Source organism: Hypomesus nipponensis, chromosome 18, assembly GCF_054491055.1.
Source record: "Hypomesus nipponensis isolate SF chromosome 18, ASM5449105v1, whole genome shotgun sequence".
NCBI lineage: Eukaryota > Metazoa > Chordata > Actinopteri > Osmeriformes > Osmeridae > Hypomesus > Hypomesus nipponensis.
In genome coordinates this window covers 16,094,723-16,113,774 of record NC_140378.1, presented here as the reverse complement: position 1 = coordinate 16,113,774, position 19,052 = coordinate 16,094,723, and the positions used below count along the sequence as shown (strand labels likewise).

The 19,052-nt window shown below is 47.7% G+C and overlaps 1 protein-coding gene across 5 annotated transcripts in view; it reads left to right on the top strand.

Annotated features, from left to right (window-relative positions):
• The window catches only part of rerea (arginine-glutamic acid dipeptide (RE) repeats a), a 113,250-nt gene that overhangs the window by 76,636 nt on the left and 17,562 nt on the right, over positions 1 to 19,052 (top strand). For 4 of the 5 annotated variants that reach the window (XM_084679974.1, XM_084679976.1, XM_084679973.1 and 1 more), the window contains 7 exons: positions 3,686 to 3,791; positions 5,900 to 5,996; positions 7,184 to 7,288; positions 11,717 to 11,765; positions 12,299 to 12,423; positions 12,738 to 12,837; positions 13,482 to 13,580. In XM_084679974.1, coding sequence (XP_084536100.1) covers positions 3,686 to 3,791; positions 5,900 to 5,996; positions 7,184 to 7,288; positions 11,717 to 11,765; positions 12,299 to 12,423; positions 12,738 to 12,837; positions 13,482 to 13,580 — 681 coding nt within the window. Of the gene's footprint in view, positions 1 to 3,685; positions 3,792 to 5,899; positions 5,997 to 7,183; positions 7,289 to 8,178; positions 8,921 to 11,716; positions 11,766 to 12,298; positions 12,424 to 12,737; positions 12,838 to 13,481; positions 13,581 to 19,052 lie in introns of those variants that run through there. The other variant, XM_084679977.1, reaches the window with a different exon arrangement.

Genomic DNA, 19,052 nt, shown 5'->3' with positions numbered 1-19,052 from the left:
TGTCAGTTTGACACAGCCAGACGTTAGCTTAGCCCCTCGCTCCAACCCCAAACCAGAAACCGGCTCCATTAGCGCAAGCTAACTTCGCTAGCGCTCGGCCATTAGCCCACGAGCAGGGCTGTACTTCTGTACGCTGGTGTGAGCGTAGCGTTAGCGTAGCGTTAGCCTTCTGCTGGGGCTGCGCTGGGAGGCTCGTCAGTCTTAGCTGAGGCTCCGCTGGGGCTCTGAGGTGGAGCTGCTCTGTGTTTGACCTCCCTCCCTCCCACCTCCCTCCCGCTCCCCTCCCCCCTCTCCTTCATCAGGGTTTAGAATCTCCACTTCCTGCCTCCTCCGCCACCTTCCGAGGAAGTCATAGATCCTGCCCAGAGTAGCCTGCTGATGTCACGGCAGAGACGGGGGGGGGGGGGGGGGTTAGTAGTTAGTGCCTGGGCTCTGCTGCCATACGTTAAAAAACAGAAAGAAAGAAACATTTAAGAAAGGGAGGGAGAAAAAAAAGCGTATGAAAAAACTAAAATAAACAGCCGCTTCCTGTTAACGTGTGGGGGGATTGGACCTGAGGGGGTCTGGCTTTGCTTAGCCGCTAGCCCCTCCCTGCCTGCGTGAAGTATCACTGCAGAGTAGCACTGCTCCCTCGCTTTGTCATGGTAAAAGGCAGGCTTCCAGCGTCCATGTTTGAACAACCAGATGTGTGTGGAGAGAGGGGGTTGGCCACTACTGCTGTCAATCAATGCTCCCCACCAATAAAAGATCTTGAGAGGGGGTTGGGTTTGGTGTTTAAGATGGATATGGACTGTGTCGTGGTTTAGAACCTGACCAGACCAGAGACAGGGGCCCCTTTGATGTAGTCTGCTATACAAGGCTTAAGCTGACTTAGTCACCACCACACCACAGTCCCTCCCCCAGAACTCTGTTCCCCCTCTCTCCCCTCCACATGGAGAGGGGGGAGGGGGAGAGGGGAGGGGGGGCCGGCCTCTCTCAGTCTTTGTGGTGGTGTGGTTCAAACACGGGGGGTGCACAGTCTGGTGCACACAAGCAGTTCAGGACAATGTAGGCTGCACTGCCATTACAGAGCCCAACACTTCAGACAGGCAGTGTTCTCTCTGCATGTCCAGGTCTACGCCACCCTAAACGACCCTACCTTACTCTAACATACCCTGACCTACCCTATATTACCCTATCACGCCCTAAACTACCCTACATTACACTACCGTACCTTACTCCCTAACCTACCCTACATTGCACTGCCCTAACCTACCTTGCATTACACTACTGTGTCTTACACTACTTTACCCTGGTTTTTCTCCTCCCCTCCCTACTGCCACCCCAAAGGGAAGCAAATCATGTACTCTGCCGAACAAACAAAGATGGCTGCCACAGACTCTCCATATCCCTCTAAAGGCTGAGCCGTGGAATGTTCCTGATCAATTCAGCATTGTGGCTCTGCCTCCCTCCTCCTCCTCTTCCTCCTCCTGTTCTTCTCTGCCTTACAGCAGCTTATCTCAGCTGAGGGCTTTCCTGACAGACCTGCAACAAGCGCTCCACAATGATAAATATCTATCGCTGTCGCTGGGATAACTCGTCAATTCAGATGATTTCGGATAGGGAAAGTGCATGATCCAGTTTGTGCGTGTGCGTAGCATGTGGCAAGCATTCATGTTTTGTGTGTTCACAGCAGGTGCGTTCATGTTGGCAAAGCCTTTGATAGTATTTGTCGTTTTGAGCAGCCTTAAAAGGAGATGTTTAGGTAGCACGCTGGTGGTATTTACTGTGTCCTAAACACTGTATTATGCATGCAGCAAGATCGAGGTGAGCTCTGAGCTCGTGCCAGCCTGGCTGGAGGGAACTGGCTCTTAGAGGTAGCTTAAACGAGAGATTAGGGTGTGTGTGCAGGGACCCACCGAGTCAAATCTTGACATCATTATGTGTGTGTGTGTACGTGCACGCGCGCGCCCACAATTCTGTGCCTGTGAGGATGTGATTTTGTGCGCAGCATGTGTTTGTATGAGAGCGTAAACTGTGTGTGTGTGTGTGTGCGTGTGTGTGTGTGTGTGTGTGTGTGTGTGTGTGTGTGTGCATGCAATTTAGTGTGTCAGTGCTCAGGAATGTGAAAGCCCTCCAGTGGGTCTGGTCTCTGGTGAAGCCCTGTGATCAGAGCTGAGTGAGAGGCAGAGATGGAGGTGTTTAGCTGACTGACTGACTGACTGAGCCTGGACGTGCTAAACAGCAGCTGGCACACACACACACACACTCCCCCCTCCTCCAGAGCATGTTTGGGAAGGAGGGAGGACATGAGGAGAGGGGGAAGAACTGACGAGCAGAAAAAAAGAAAGAGAGAGAGGGATTGAGGTGGTTTGGAAGAATGGGGGGATGATTTGCTTGGCTGCATGTGCTCAGCCCCCCCCCCCTCCAGTTGTACAACAAAACAATGTACTCTAAAGGCTTTAAATATCTATACACTCACCTCATGCTTCTCCACACACACTCTCACAGCTGTATAGTGCAGCTTGCAATGGACTGATTCCAAGCTCTCTTTGATTAACATAGCTCCCTCTTGCTCCTTCTCTTCCTCCCTCCCTTACTCTCTTCTTCCCTCCCTCTCTCCCCCTCCCTCCCCTCCCTCCCTCCCTCCCCCTTCCTCCCTCCCTCCCTCCCTCCTTCCCTCTCTCTTCCTCCTTCCCTCCCTCCCTCCCTCCCTCTCTCTTCCTCCCTCCCTCCCTCCCTCCCTCCCTCCCTCCCTCCCTCCCTCCCTCCCTCCCTCCCTCCCTCCCTCTCTCTTCCTCCCACCCTCCCTCCCTTCCTCTCTCCCTGAGTGCTGTGGTGTTGCTGTGGGCTGTGTGCTGGCAGTGCAGTATCGTGCAGCCCTGTTAAAGATGGCTGTGATTTCTGGCTGCTGCCAAAGGGCTGTGTAGCAGCGGCGCGCCCGCCTGTGGTCTCTTTAATGTTCTTTTAAACCCTCACAACGGTCAGTTGGGTTGGTGTGAAGGCACAATAAATATTTTATACCGGCGGGAATGAAAACAGTGTTTTTGCCCTTTCGTCCCTCGCCCTGGCCCTGGCCTCGGCCTCTCTTTTTTCTCTTTTCCCTTTTTCCCCTCTGTTGACTTCCTCTGGACGGCCCCTCTCGCCTCAGTGCTGCCGCTTGCTGGTCAGTGAGAGGACCTGCAGGTCCTCACTCACATGCACTATCACAGACGGCCAGTAGGTGGCAGCACTCATAAAGCAACTTGACAAGGGATGGAGGAGAAAAGGAAGAGCGGTCCATTTTCAAGGGGTTAAAACCTGCGATACAAACCCTTTCGATACAGACCTTTTCACTTGACGCTACAATGCTCTTATATGGTCAAACAGCTGAACAATGTTTTCATTTTACGGAGGGGGAGGAGCCTCTGCAGTTTTCCCCTCTGCAGACTCCCACACATGGGCATCTCACTGTTTACTTTATTAAAGCACTAAACACTCTCCAATCCCTTTTTAATTGACTTGGTTTCACTGTGGGCTCCCTGGCACCAGCCCTCGCCAATCATAAACTAGCTACAGCACCAGGCTCTCGTTTGCCAAGAGGCCAATTTGTGACGCTGTTAACAAACAAATGATGTCTGTTTATTTTATTGCAGTTTTTTTTTTCCCTCCCTCCTTCCCTAACAAACACTCTCTCTCTCTGTTCCTCGCCCTCTTTGTGCTGCAGAGTAAACGAGACCATCTGTTGATGAGTGTGAAATGGTACTACCGCCAGTCGGAGGTCCCCGATTCTGTCTACCAACACCTGGTGCAGGATCGCAACAACGAAAACGGTGAGCGCCTGTCACACACACACATCCAAACCCTCTCAAAACGCACACAGGTGCTCAATGAAACATGTGGATAAGCCAGTGTGCACACACACAGACAGACAGACACACAGACAGACACACACAGACAGACACACACACAGACACACACAGACAGACACACACAGACAGACACACACAGACAGACACACACAGACAGACACACAGACAGACACACAGACAGACACACACAGACAGACACACACAGACAGACACACACAGACAGACACACACAGACAGACACACACAGACAGACACACACAGACAGACACACACAGACAGACACACACAGACAGACACACAGACAGACACACACACAGACACACACACACACACACACGCAGCATCCATCCGTCCTCTGGGGGTGTGAACTGCATCTCAAACAGTGGCCCGACTCACCAGAACCGGTCGGATCCGCTCTCTGTTCCCTGGGCAACAGTCCTTCAGACCAGACAGTGGCACTGTCAAGTGCAAATAACCTGCGCCGTATAATGTGGCCCTTGAGCACGCACTCCCAGGGCATCAGCAGACAGAGACCTGCTAGGACACACACAATCTGCTCATCCTGTTGGCAGCAATTGTGAAGGAAAGCTTTCATTCTCTATAATGAAACCACTTAAGTCTCTCTCTCACACACACACACACACACACACACACTTTGTCACATGCTCTCCCTAGCTGCAGCAGTAAAAATACCTGATGTTGGATGAACACAACCGTGTGTTGGGGAAATGCTTTTTTCTGCTGTTTGCTCTGAATAAACCCATTTCAGCAAAACAAACTACAAACTGTATGCGTGTATTAACTCCATTTGAATGGATTTCTCAGCTGGCTGTCCCAAACCCCCACTACAACTCAGGTCATTTTTCACCTGGCCGTCGTGCCTCTTGTATGGTACTAATGGATCTTTCCCCTGCGTGGGCCCTTTTACCAGACCAGATCACCAGGCCCTTTATTCATAGAAAGGATGTCACAGGTGGAATCATGGGTTGGGATTCTGAGTTTGTGTCTTTATGTAAACACGATAATATTGTTCTACTTGGTGCACAAACAAGAGTGTGTTGGGTAGTTTTCTTCTTTCTGTGTGATGTGTATTTGGTGTGTGATGTGATGTGTGTGATGTGTGTGATGTGTGTGATGTGTGATGTGATGTGATGTGTGTGATGTGTGTGATGTGTGTGATGTGTGTGATGTGTGTGATGTGTGTGATGTGATGTGTGTGATGTGTGATGTGTGTGATGTGTGATGTGATGTGTGTGATGTGTGTGATGTGTGTGATGTGTGTGATGTGTGTGATGTGTGTGATGTGTGTGATGTGTGTGATGTGTGATGTGATGTGTGTGATGTGTGTGATGTGTGTGATGTGTGTGATGTGTGTGATGTGTGATGTGATGTGTGTGATGTGTGTGATGTGTGTGATGTGTGTGATGTGTGTGATGTGTGTGATGTGATGTGATGTGATGTGTGTGATGTGTGTGATGTGTGTGATGTGTGTGATGTGTGTGATGTGTGTGATGTGATGTGTGTGATGTGATGTGTGTGATGTGATGTGTGTGATGTGATGTGTGTGATGTGATGTGTGTGATGTGTGATGTGTGATGTGTGTGATGTGATGTGATGTGTGTGATGTGATGTGTGATGTGATGTGTGATGTGTGTGATGTGTGATGTGTGTGATGTGATGTGATGTGTGTGATGTGTGTGATGTGATGTGATGTGTGTGATGTGTGTGATGTGATGTGATGTGTGTGATGTGATGTGATGTGTGTGATGTGATGTGATGTGTGTGATGTGATGTGATGTGTGTGATGTGATGTGATGTGTGTGATGTGTGATGTGTGATGTGATGTGATGTGTGTGATGTGTGATGTGATGTGTGTGATGTGTGTGATGTGTGAGATGTGTGAGATGTGTGAGATGTGTGTGATGTGTGATGTGATGTGATGTGTGTGATGTGATGTGTGTGATGTGATGTGTGTGATGTGATGTGTGTGATGTGATGTGATGTGTGTGATGTGATGTGTGTATCCCCTGGCCTCCTCCTTGACACTGTGTTCTTGTTCCTCTCTTCAGACTCAGGCCGTGAGCTTGTCATCACCGACCCTGTGGTCAAGAGTCGAGAGCTCTTCATCTCCGACTACGTGGACACTTACCATGCTGCTGCCCTCAGGTGAGCACACACTGAGCATCACCCACTCACTAGTGCACATGCCCACACACACACACACACACGCACACACACAGACTGAGGAAGGGACTTCTAACTGTGGATTACAAAACACCAAGCTGGTTGTAGGTCAGGGGAGCAGTGCCCTTTCCAGAGCTGGCCCAGGTTTCTCTGCATCTTTCCTGAAGCCCAACCTCCGTAAACCTTCTCCCTAGACCATAGACTTCCCTACTGCATGACCTCCTCCCTAGAACCTTCTATAGACCTCCTCCAAGAGCCCAGTCTGATAGCCATCAGGCCCTACGTCTCCACGCTTAATACCAAGAACAGGGAGGACAGGCAGGCTTATTGTATCGATGTGAAACCAGATATCCCTGCCTTGCACTTGTGATCCTCAGCCCCCCACCTCCTCCCCTCCACCTCCTCCCCTCCACCTCCTCCCCCCCACCTCCTCCCCTCCACCTCCTCCTCCCCTTCTGTTACTTCCTGGCCCCGTTCTAACAAAAACCATCTGGAAGCAACTGTAGCAGCAGGCACAGTGGAGAGCCACGTTGTGGAGAAAACCGCAGATTTCAGGGCAAATTAGCCCCAAGTTCTCCTGCACAGAGCGTCCTTTGATTTGACTTATTATAGGAGCTTTAGATAAACGCAGGCAGGGATTCCAGCGGGATGCTGTAATGACCCAGCTCCTAGCCCTCCCCGACACACACACAGACACAGTCCTTTCATCTACTGAGGGAAGGTACTGTTCTTCTGTGGGGCTGTCTCCAGACCCCTGATGCCTATTATTTCAATAGGCCCAGACACTGTGCTGGATACTGAAATGGTATCAAGATGTGGGCTCTGCAGGACGACGAGGGCTCGTTGTGTGGTAATACTGTCAGGAGACACACACACACACGCACACACGCACGTGTTGCAGGGCCCATGCCGTGTCTGCCACACCTCATCCACCTGGGACGAGGCAGGGATGACAGGTTCAGAGGGGGCTTACAGACCCCGTGGCTCCAGCCTCATCCCTCAGAGGCGAGCCGGGCTGACAGCCGGGCGGATACCTGCTGCTGGATGTGTCACCTCCAAGAGAGCGAGCCCAAAACCGCTAATTAGCATCCGTGTAGCACTGATATCAACAACGTGTTTGTGGTTTCCTTTTGGATGAAAACTAATGAAGCTTGTTTTGTCCTTCACAGGGGGAAATGTAACATTGCCCATTTCTCTGACATATTTGCTGCCAGGGAGTTCAAAGCCAGGATTGACTCCTTTTTCTACATCCTGGGCTACAACCCAGAAACCAGGTAAGATGCGCTGTGCCTAACTGTGCTGTCCCAGCTGGTCCAGGTAGTTACAAGTTACAACACTACTCTGGGAGGAGTCAGGAAGTCTTGAGACTATTGTTCTCCTGAACTATACTAAATGGTTCTTGCGTTAAATCAAGAAAGGACTACATGTAATTGCCTCCCTTACATTATATCAGTGCTATCATATATATTCACACAAGTACATGTTAATCATATTTAATTAGAACGCTGGACTGATGTCAAGTCTACACCATAACATTTTTTTATAATAGATCAGGTATCAAAAATGTTTTATGTAAGGTATAAAAAGTTATTTTTAAAATGTGGGATTATGTAAAATAAACATATTATTCTCTAGTATGCATTATAATATCTCTGCATATTTATATCTGCATTAAAGGAAGGCAGATATGACAGCAATCTTTTTTCTTTTTTTTCCACACATTTAAGCAAAAAAGCAGAAGCAAATGTCATGTAATTATTACTGACAGTCAATGGAATGCTGGTCACCAAGCATTTGACAAAAATCTGCATGTTTGCTTCTAAAGCGCTTGCTGTGTGACTATCAGTGTGGCTTATTTTAGCAAAATGCATACATAATATGATAGTTGATCATAAATAACATAATCAGTGTTGTGATCTGCTTATCCAAATATATTCTTCACTTCATGTTTTCTCTTTTGCAAAGCTCCAGGGCTATTATACTGTCCTATCATATATTCCTCAGATTAAACAAGTTGGAGGGTTTGTGAATTGCATAAAAATAAAAAAAAGGACATTATTGTTCTCCAATATTTCTTGTTATTAGCATGACCAAAGAAAGTCAGTAGGTTTGTGGCTGTCAAAGAACTTAAACTGAGTAGCAGCCTTGACTCCTTTCAGTTACAAATGAATGCCTACAGTATGTAAATTCATTAGGCGGCATTTACACATACCCCACAGCTCAGGGTGCTAGCTTACGTTTTCAAGTGTTGTGTCTTGAGAAACGTTTGATATGTGATCCGGTAGAAGTTACATTGGAACAAATACCTGCCACAACAATGCAGGCTAACTGGAACTAGAGTTACATTGTGTCTGATTGTAATAGCCATGTGGAAACCAGGGTTTTGTTGCTAGAAAACCAAGGGGGTTATGCTGCGAGACCAGTTACAGTTTTTCACAGGCACACAGCAGTCGCTGTGATGCATACCCGTCTGTGGTTAGTTAGGAACCCCCTAGTTCAGGGCCCCACTCAATCACAGTCTGGCGCGCCCCTCCCCTTCTTGCTTGTTTGGTATGCTGAGCAGCATGTCTGCAGCCTTGCAATTCGGCCTTGTTTATGGAGCAGACATTCGAAGAGAGATGAGTTCCATACCCTGCGTGTGTGTCTGTGTTCTATGTGTGTAAGGTCGTAGCACATGCTCAGTTGTGTCGGTAGAAACGGGAACTGGGAACGCCGTGCGTGGAGTCTGAGGTCACAGCACAAGCTCCGTGAAACGCTCTCCGAGCGAATGCGTGCTCCTCCATTTTGAGCACCTAGAAATAGGTGAGAAAGGAAGAGTTTATTCCCAACGAGCACTGTAGGCAAGCTGTCAACATCGAGCCTAAGAAACTGGTATCAGAAATGGACGACTTGTTCAGTCCTCGGAGGTAGGTCCATTCTCGTGTTCAGCGATAGTACCGCTAGTAGCTTTCATCCCTCTGTTAGTCGCGACTTGGATGCCATCCGTTCTCTAGTTTATCTAAATTAATGTAAATGGTTCTACCAAATATATATATACATATATATATATATACTTAACAGACTGCATCAAGTCCGTCAAATGAAAAATACGTAGAAGCTGCCTTGTTCCTTTGTAAATGCATCATCGCAAGCAGAACCGTTATCGCAAGTAGCCAACATAACCATATTGTGTTTGATGTGGCAGCGATAGGATCTTATGTACGGTTTTGTACAGATAATATCAGCATTGCATGCTTACGCTTCTAATTTTTGTTGTATTTAAAACGAGAAAACAGTTGATTGTCTTGACTCCATTTTGCAGCGCTCTGGCACTGTGCTCTCATGTTTACAATCGTGATGACATGGCGTGGGGAGAGCAGGTTTGCATTGTGTCCCCTCTCTCAGGCTGAGAAGAGTCTTCTTCGTGATCCTCAAGAAGAATGTGTGATATAGTGTTGGTGCGTGTGTCTATCCAGCCCACAAAGTTTTGGGTTTGCACTGTTATTGTAATGTTCCTGAAGTGTTCCGTCTCGTGCAAGGATTGGTTGAAATTGATGGAAGGGGCGGGGTCTGCATTGATTGCACGCAGTCACTAACTTTGTTGATGTTTAGGTTACAGCTATATTAAAAGCTCACCTTATTGGGTGCATTTGAAATATACTACACAAACTTTTATTAACTAGTTGTATATTTACTGGTTGTTAGACAAATTAAAAAGCATTAATGTAAAAGTCCTTCATACAGACAACATAGCAATGCATGGAATTTGATTCCTTTCAAAAGTAATGGATATGCTTTTGGTTTTTTTGTCAATAAATATCCATCAATTTAATAAGTCTTTGGTTTATTCTCACCTTTGGCAAAGACTAAATCCTAAGAAGACAATGAATAACCATGCACAAAATGGTCTGTATTTAAGATCAAAGATGGCCCACTTCAAAGTCGACAGGAAATGTCATTATTATATCATACATCCTGTTTCATAACGTTAGATGGTTATTAGTCAGGCTTTAGCCTTACATGAGATATTCTGGTGGTAGGTGAATCTCAACACTTGTACTTTTGGACCTCAACACCTGTAGATTATTTTGAACTCATGAACAGTTACTTGTAACCCCATTGTTACTTGTACTTGGTCAGTGTGTATATAGTGTTTACTCAATATTTGTATTGTCATGTCTACTGTCTCACAGCAAGGTAATCCAGATAGATGAGTAACATTATCCCTGTCCAATATCTGCTAGTCTGCAGAGCACACTTGTTTTTGCCCCAGTCAGACATGGTTGTTCCCAGACCATGTTCTGTCCTGCCATGTGCTCTGTCTGTGGTTCAGCCAGGCTGACCTGTGACCATGTAGGACCTGAAGTTTCTGAAAGTCCTATCCAGTTTCAAAGACACACAAAAATGGCGTACGTTTCAAATGTTCCTGCATTGGTCGGGAGATCTTCTCTGCAGGGGTATCAAGTTAATTAAAAGTTGTTTTCTGTACTCCAGGAATTAATTAGTCTAACTGTCCTTAATTCTCGTTGTAGTTTAGAACCAGTATGATTTCCATCTAAAGTGTTGCAATCAATTTATTCGGCTCTTAAGTGCAGAGTGTGAAATTAATTAATTTTAAAAAATCAAAAGCTAGGGAGATTTCTGTAATTAAATCAGTTTGAAGTCCGAGGACAAGTTCTTGACTTGAGAAGTGGTCTGTGTCTGCCCTGCTGGGTCTCCATGTGTGCACACCTTCTCTGTTGTCCAGCCCTCACTCATGACTGGCTTCACAGTCATCCTGATAAGGAGATGACTGTTGCCAGGCAGAAAGAAAGGCCGGCGGTCACTGTGCCCTCCTAGAGAACCGAGGCTGACCACTTCACACTCTCGTGTTGGCCTCTCCCCCCCCCCCCCCCTTCTGGCTCTGTGCATCTGTTTGCCATATTTTATTACAGTATGGAATATTCCTCTGACAACCCAGCGCTCTGTGAGGGTGTTAAAGTCTGGGGCATGGAGAAGGGGGGAAGGGGAGGGGGGGGTCAGAAATGTTCTAGTTCTGGAGCTGGTGGTTGGAGGAGCTCGGAGCAGGCGGAGGCTGTTAGCTTCTGCCTCCTCAGGTTTCAGCCAGGTCTAGTCAGCCAGGCCAGAGTGTGATGGAGTGAGAGCTTCTCCGGGTGCAAATCATACTGACAGTTTCTGGGCCGCCCCGTGCTTGGCTATATGAAAATCGGCGCTGTTACCAAGGCAACCGAGGGGGGGAAAGGCTTTTCAAAAGGAACATCTTGTCATTTTCTTTAATCCATTGCAGCTGGAGATTGGAACACTATTATTAAATAGCAGTTTCTATGGTTACCGAGGTTTGTACCGGCAGCCATTTCAGAGGCTCTCCCTGTGTAGTCATATAGAACCCTCCTATTTGAGAGGTTCTGTTTTATTGCTGCATACAATATCATCTATGTCAAAACCAGTCACAGTGTTTTTCTTTCCTCCATCGGGTCTAAGCTACTTGCCTTCCTGGAGCCCACCCATACTCTCTCCATTTTTAGTTTATATAGACAAAGAAGCATAGCCTTTTAACTTCTACTGTTAATATATTTTTCTCAAACTGAAGCATAGATTTGACGGTTCCCAGTGCTGCTTATAGCCTAACTTAAAGGGACCTCTTTGGTATTTGTAGGTCCTGTGCAATGCACTCCAACATGTTTGTTTTCATATACATATAATATTTTTTGGTCCTGTTTCAGGCGACTAAACAGCACACAAGGGGAGATTCGAGTGGGCCCCAGCCACCAAGTAAGTCTTCAATCACCGGAAATCTTCAAACACATGCATGTTTCCAGTAACTGACTTTGTATTTCATTCTTTGAATGACATTTGAATTATTCACTTTATCATTGTCATATCAGCACACCGTGAGAAGGGGGATTCTTATGTTCAATATTTAACTAAACTGTTTATCAATCCATCAATAGTCTAGTATTTTACCATTTGCCCCCCCCCCCACCCCCCGTTGCTGCAGGTTTCATTTGGATACCGAATATAAAATATTTGCAAAATATAGCATGTCCTTTTATTCAGGCAATAAATAAAGGCTCTTTGCTGTTAAATATATGAATCCGTGACCGGTTTGTTGAGCTACAAAGACAGTTCCTCCGTGTCCGATTCCTTATATTAGACCGTTGTGATTATGACATGCCTGGCCACGCCACTCAGCCAAACGCTGACAAAAAGGATTGGAAAGCCGATATTTACTCCTCAAGCTCGTGTGCAATTTGTCATGTGACACCATCTGTCCCTCTCCTTCTCCTCCTCGTCTCCCTAACCAGGCCAAGCTCCCCGAGCTGCAGCCTTTCCCCTCCCCTGGTGGCCAGGCCATCACGGAGAACGAGGAGCTGGTCTGGATGCCCGGGGTCAACGACTGTGACCTCCTCATGTACCTCAGGGCAGCCAGGTGAGTTCGCACCCCCGACCTTTGACCCTGACCCAGGAGACCAGCCAGTGATGTCGGACGCATCAGGGATGAGCCCCTTTCATTAACGTGTTCATGTAACCCCGGTATCTCAGTCACGGGATGTGAGAAGGTTATCTCCGGGCCACTTCCTGTTCCAGGAGCTCCCATAAAGCCGGGATGTTGTTTGATGTTGTTTGATGTTGTTTGGGGCCTCGAGTCACGTGTCATCTAATCAGTATTAGATTTACACTTGACATTTCAAAGGGATCGTTCTCCTGACTGTTCTCTCTCTGTGTGGGTGTTTGTGTGTTCAGAAGTATGGCTGCTTTCGCCGGGATGTGTGACGGCGGCTCGACAGAAGACGGCTGTTTGGCTGCTTCTCGAGACGACACAACACTAAACGCACTTAACACTGTAAGTATCTGAGCTCACATCTACAGGAGGGCAGGATGTCTCAGAGTTGTATTGTAGAGTTGCAAGTTCTCCTGTTTCATCTCATCTCAATGCAGGAAGAGATCACAGTAACACATTATCAAACCACATGGATCAGCGTGTGCATCACACAGTGCACGACGCTCACTTTAGAGGTCTGTCCTTTTACTTTCAAAGCCAAACGATGGAATCAAACAAAGGCAGAGGGGGCCATCCTAAAGAGTGATTTCATGTTCAGACTTTATCCAATGGAGAATAAACGTTGTGAAGCAGGTTACCGTATCTTGAACCTAAGCTTCAATTAGCAATTCCAATGAGCAGTTGTTGTTTATTCCTGGAGAGGAGTCTGTGATGCCTGCATTACCCCTCTGTACATGGAGAGACGTGGCAAGTTAGTGGGAGCATGGACAGCCTCTGGTGTTTGCCAGGTTGTTAGCAGTGCATGCTGGGATTAATAAAGGGTCTGGTGTCCCTTACAATGTAATGAATTACCTGAAAATAACAACCTTTTTATTGTTTTACACGCTCGCTTCAAAACTATTTATATAGTTGCAATATAGTATTTTCCCTACACTTTTCTATTTCATGAAAATAACAAACGTGTCTTGTCTTTTGTTTCCTTTCAGCTTCACGAGAGCAGTTATGATGCAGGCAAGGCCCTGCAGCGCCTTGTGAAGAAGCCCGTCCCCAAGCTCATCGAGAAGTGCTGGTCTGAAGACGAAGTGGTAAGAAAGGCATTCCTTTTTTAACTCTCCCTGAAAAGCTGTTTATGTCATTGGCACCATCTGCCTACCGAACTGGTATATTTATCATCCACCTCGTCGCTCGAGAGCGCCTTTGTTACTTGCGTCAGTGCTGGCGTGGCAGCCCATTCTTATTGGAGTAGGTCTGTGTTTTTTTGGGAGGGAGCTGTTGAAAAAGGGTTAAATGTGTGGAGTGTGTCTGGTGGTAGGGACCTTGGTAACAGCACTCGGCGAGCCCCGAGCCCCTCAAAGATTCAAGAGCAGCTGCATCCTGTTTATCGCCTGCGGAATAAATCTTTCACGGTGAAAAGAAGGAAGCGAGGAAAAAGATTGAGGGGCTGGTAATGTTGGCGTCCATTTGAATTTAGATTCACATTTCGCCGCAGCTGCAGAGAGTCTGGGATAAGAAAATGGCATCCAATCTCTGACTAGACATTAGAGGACGTCCATCACCGTGGCAACATGAAGGAAGGCTGGGGTGTTGATGTCCCCACGCCGTCTCCAGATTTCCGTGGTTGTGTCTCAAAAGATGTAGTGATTTATGTATAACCTGAATAAGTATGTTTTGTCATTGTAGCATCATAAAAAAGAATCGGCTCTGGGTTGCTTATTTTCAACGCAACAGTATTCATCTTGGTTTCGGATAAATTAACCTCGGTTTGCCTGCGCGTTCATATTGCGTCAAATAAAATGCATTCCATTGTCGAGCACGTAGCCCATCATCACAGATCTAACTGAAGGGAATAATGTGTGTATTTGTCCTGTAATTGAAGGCGATGGACACATTTGAATAAATAGTCCCTCAGCAGGACCAAAGCTAATCGAGACTGATGAAGTCATCCGTCCTTCTCGGTGTTCTCTTTACTTATGCATGCTAGCTGGCGGCAGGCTATATACACTTCTGAGATGATCAGAGTGGGTTGTAGCTGAGTGGGTGTTTTGTCCCTACACGCCAGCATGTATCTGATGTGCCACAGCACTCTCTCTCAGACACACACACACACACACAAACAGACAAGCCAACCTCAATAAAAAGAAAAAAGCCTTGTGTATTATGTTTTAGACCACTGAATATTTAAAACCACAAACAGTATTTTACATTTCTTTAGTTATCCCAGTATTTGTGTATGACCAGTCCTGAACATAGTTATGAACTGACAAGGCAGATTGTTTTGGTGTGAATGTTTGACTGTGAGACTCGGCCCAACTGAAGGTCTTCCTCAGTGTCGGAGGAGACAGTCGTGTTTCACCACAGCCCTCCAGTGCTGCTCGCTGGCATCGGCTGTTGCATCCCATGTCTCTGGGATCCCACATCCAGGTGGGCCAGTCGAGCCCTGCGACCTTGAGGGACAGGTGTGACCTTGACGCACACACAGTCACCGGCCCCTCATGTATTCATCATCCCTCGCTCCGCTCCGCTCCTCTGTCCCTCCCCACCCTCCCCGCCCTCCCCACCCTCCCCACCCTCCCCGCCTCGGACCAGCCTCATTATTTCTGCTCTTCTTCTATCCCCTCTTGCCTCCCCTCCCTTTGGAGATGTGAATAAAAGTGACAGCGGAGGCCGCTGAGATGACAGGATCAGGCTGTCTGCAGGGTCAGTTGTCACCTCCCTTTCCCCATGTTGACTCTCTCCCCCCCTCCCTCCCTCAACCCCCCCCCCTCTCCCCACTGGCAGCAGCTGCTACATAGCACACAGGTCTTGGCCTCAACCCCGCTCAACGACTCTCTGGAAATAGTCCCGGACGCTCTCTCCAGAACCATCAGATGAGTGAAGGATCAGACTGTGGCCGTGATCGTTACCAAATGTTATTGATGGCTGCCTCGGGGGGGGGCGGCGGGGGGGGGGTGACAACGCAGCAAAGCAAAGAGTTGTTTTATTTTTAGTGTCTTGTCGCCAGTTACGGAGATGGTCGTACTCCTGCCATATAACCCCCCCCCCCCCACCGTGCAGGTCCCTGCTCTGTGTCAGTATGCCATCATTTGGTTCACAGACTGGAAATGCTTTGGCTTGGTGTAAAGGCACGTCACTGCAAACACCCACACTGTCCCAAAAAGATTGTCTCCACATTAACCTTCCACTGGGAATGCACTTTCCTTCCGCTTTACCTTTTGAGGAGCGCAAGCCCCTGACCACGCTGGAATCCACACGTCGCTTGCAGGCGTTTCCCCTCAAGAGAAACGCAGCTAGAATAAGTCCTGCTACTACCCCGTGGGCCAACAGGGGGTGCTGTCTGCAGCTCTCTGATCTGCTGGGGCTTTAGCACGGGTCCATTCCTCTGTGCCGCTGCGGAGCTCAGCCCCAGCCCTGTCAGCAGATGATGAACGAGAGGAGGAGGCCCAGGAGGGGGAGGGAGGGAGAGAGAGAGAAGAACGGCCCCCCAGTGGTGAAAACCTGGTTTAAAGACCGGAGCCGCACTGACCCTCCTCACCCAAACATTCAGGCAGATAGCTGGGTGCTTCCTGGGCTGCTGGTCTGACTTACAGGGGTCATTCAAGATAAATATTGGATGTAATTTTGCTGATTGTCTGTCACACTGTGCAGACTGGAGAATGATGTTGGTGTGTTAGTTAATGTTTTGGTACAATGCCAGCAAAGCCTTTTAGGGTCGTTGACAAACAGCTTTGGCTGACAGGAAGGGTGTGAGCTGGAATTTCCTGTCACCTTTGTGTCAGTGAAAAGTTACTGGAACTTGCGTGTTACAAAGTAGCTCGCAAAGTCTCATGGGATTTCATTGTTTATTCCCCATTATATAGTTGCTGTTAACCAATTCCAGCTTTGTTGATGTAAGCATTTTCATAATATTTTTTTCTAAATTGATTGTTCAACCTGTTGACATCACCACTGCTAGCTTTAACCACATATTTTAGACAGTTCCCTACTGTATTTAGAAATCTGTGGTTGTCGACTTCAGTCACCGTGTTTGTCCATAACGGGGCTATAAAGGTCAAGTATACTGACTGTAGTAGAGTGTATCTTTGTTTGGCGTCTGAAGGCATTTAGCAGAAGGTTTTACATGCGTCATGTTTCGAACCCCTTTTTTCAAAATGACATTTAAAACAGAATGGCCCATTGCTGCCTGCTTGTTCACCCTTTCACCTTGATAGTTTCTCTGTGTGTGTACCCTCATGATCTTAACCAGTTTTACAACTTCTAACAATCCACGGCGGAGCAGGAAGCGCCAACACATAACAATGACCTATTGAGCTGTTGGCTCCAGCTCCCCTCCTTCCTTTATGTTCCCTCCTTCAGCCTTCACAATAGTGCACTGTTGGCCGGGCGGCCAGGAGGAGAGGGAGCGCAGGGGGAAAGCAGGGAAAAGAGCCAGCTCTCTGGAACACTTTCTGACAGAGAGAAGCCTGTTGTTTCAGCACAGCGGAGCTGGCGATTTGCTAGCGTTTTTTTTTTTTTCAGCCTGCCTTCTCTCTCCTCCTCCTCTTTCCCTCCCTCCCTCCCTTCCTCCGCTTCTCTCGCTCTCTCGGCCCCTCCTTCCTCCGCCGTGTTGCCTGGCAACGAAGGGCTGGAGCAATCGGAGCAGGGGCAGAGCGATTCAGGGAGCAGATTGGCGGATGATTTATTAGCTGGGCTGGAGAGCGCTGAGCCCAGGCAGCTGAAATGGAGCCTTAAACTGGAGCCGACATGTAGAGAGAGGGAGGACGAGAGAGGAAGAACAAGAGGGAATGTTGTGGGAGAGAGGGGGGCGGGGAGCGGGGCTAGAAGGAGCGTGCATACAGACATCCGACAGGCTGTGTAAATAGTCCAGTAAGGGAACATAATTAGGGTGGCATAATTAGAGCGTAGGCCGGGGCGTGTTGGCAGGTCTAATTGATTTGTGTCTCTGCAGGTCTGGTATCCCAGGTAATGAAGCAGCAAGCTCACCTTTTAGAGCTACCAACAGCCGTTAAATCCATCATGTAATATCATGTAAGGTGGCACGACGGCAGCTCTGCCCACAGCCCCTCATCTCCCTCAGGACAGCAGTGTTGTTAAGGGTGTCTTCGTTTCAGTGCAGGTGTTCCGTTCGGAACCAACAACCCCATCGGTAGTAATCAAATACATTTCCAGAAAACCTTGGATGTTGCATATTTTTGATGGTCAAAATAGTCTAGAAGACTAGAAGTATAACAGGTTATTGCGTTGAGGGGTTGTAAATTTGGGTCTGTAGATTATGTTGCTGTTTCTTGGAAGTGTTGAGAAGAGAGTAATCATGTGCAGGAAAGGGCTTGTGTTGCAGACAGCTCCATCTACTGGCTAATCAGCATCACCTCCAGCCCGCTAATTCTAATCAACTCCTCTCATGGTGTGTCCCCCTCAGTTTGTCATCAAATATCTCCAAACTGTGTCCCTCTGCCCCTTTCAAAATGAATCTGTTGTAAGCTTACCCACTACAGAAAGGGACGCTATTGACATTCACTAGCGGTTTGTATTACATGGTGATGATCCTTTTGTAAATGTGTTGTTGTAGTGTGAGTATTGACTCATTCTCCAAAAAGGGAACTTGATACAGAGTTTTCACCGCACTCGTATGAATAGAAAACAAAAACGTTTTTTCGTCTTGTCTCAATGGTGTGATGGATTTCTCAGTACACCCATATTTGGCAAGTGTAGAAATGCTGTTACTTCTGTAAAAACCCCTGCCTGGTTCTCTTCAGAGCGTGTCAACAATCTGTTGGTTGCATAACACAAATGTACATGGACCGCAAACACGCCGGCTCAGAGATTCCATGTCTGGTTTTCCTCTTTGCTTGTCTCTTTTTACCGTGTCCAAGACCTTTCTCCACACAAATCGTCCCAGCCTTTTCCCTCACCCGAGATCTCGCTCCCAGGCCTCAATGTGTGCCGTCCGTCTGTGTGTGTGTGTGTGTGTTCACCCTAAAGCCATGAATACATTTAAAGAAACGGTGTTTCCTGTTTAAAGCTGAAAGGCACTGGGGTGTTGTAATAAAAAATAAAAGAAAGGGGAGTGTGTGAGCTCTGGCCCGGCCTGTGTGTTTGCATGTGGGGGGTAGAGCCCTAGCCAGCCCTCTGTGGCAGGCAGGCAGGCAGGCAGGCAGGACTGGGAGTCCCAGCCGGTGCAGGATGCAGCAGCGCTGCGCTCCACCCCAGGTTTCCCAGCCCTCCCCCGACCAGAGCCTCTCTAGCAGAAAGATCACATGTAAAGCCTTCCCCTTTGTAGTGGAAGAGCAGAGAGTGACAAGCTATTTCTTGCTTGTAAAAAAAAAAAAAAGAAAAGCGCTGTACCTTCGGAGACTTTGTGGATTTGCCTCCTAATTTTTCCCCCGTACCTGTGTCTGGACGTGGAGATTTGTGCCGTGTTCTCTGGAGACTTTTAGCTGCTTTTTGCTGGAGTTACTTGGTGAAAACGGTCGGCTGAGATGAACTGAGAAACGGGGCTCGTCTGTGGAACAAGAAAGTAAATCTGTCGGTCGTCTGCTTCGCTGGTTATGAATGTTTTC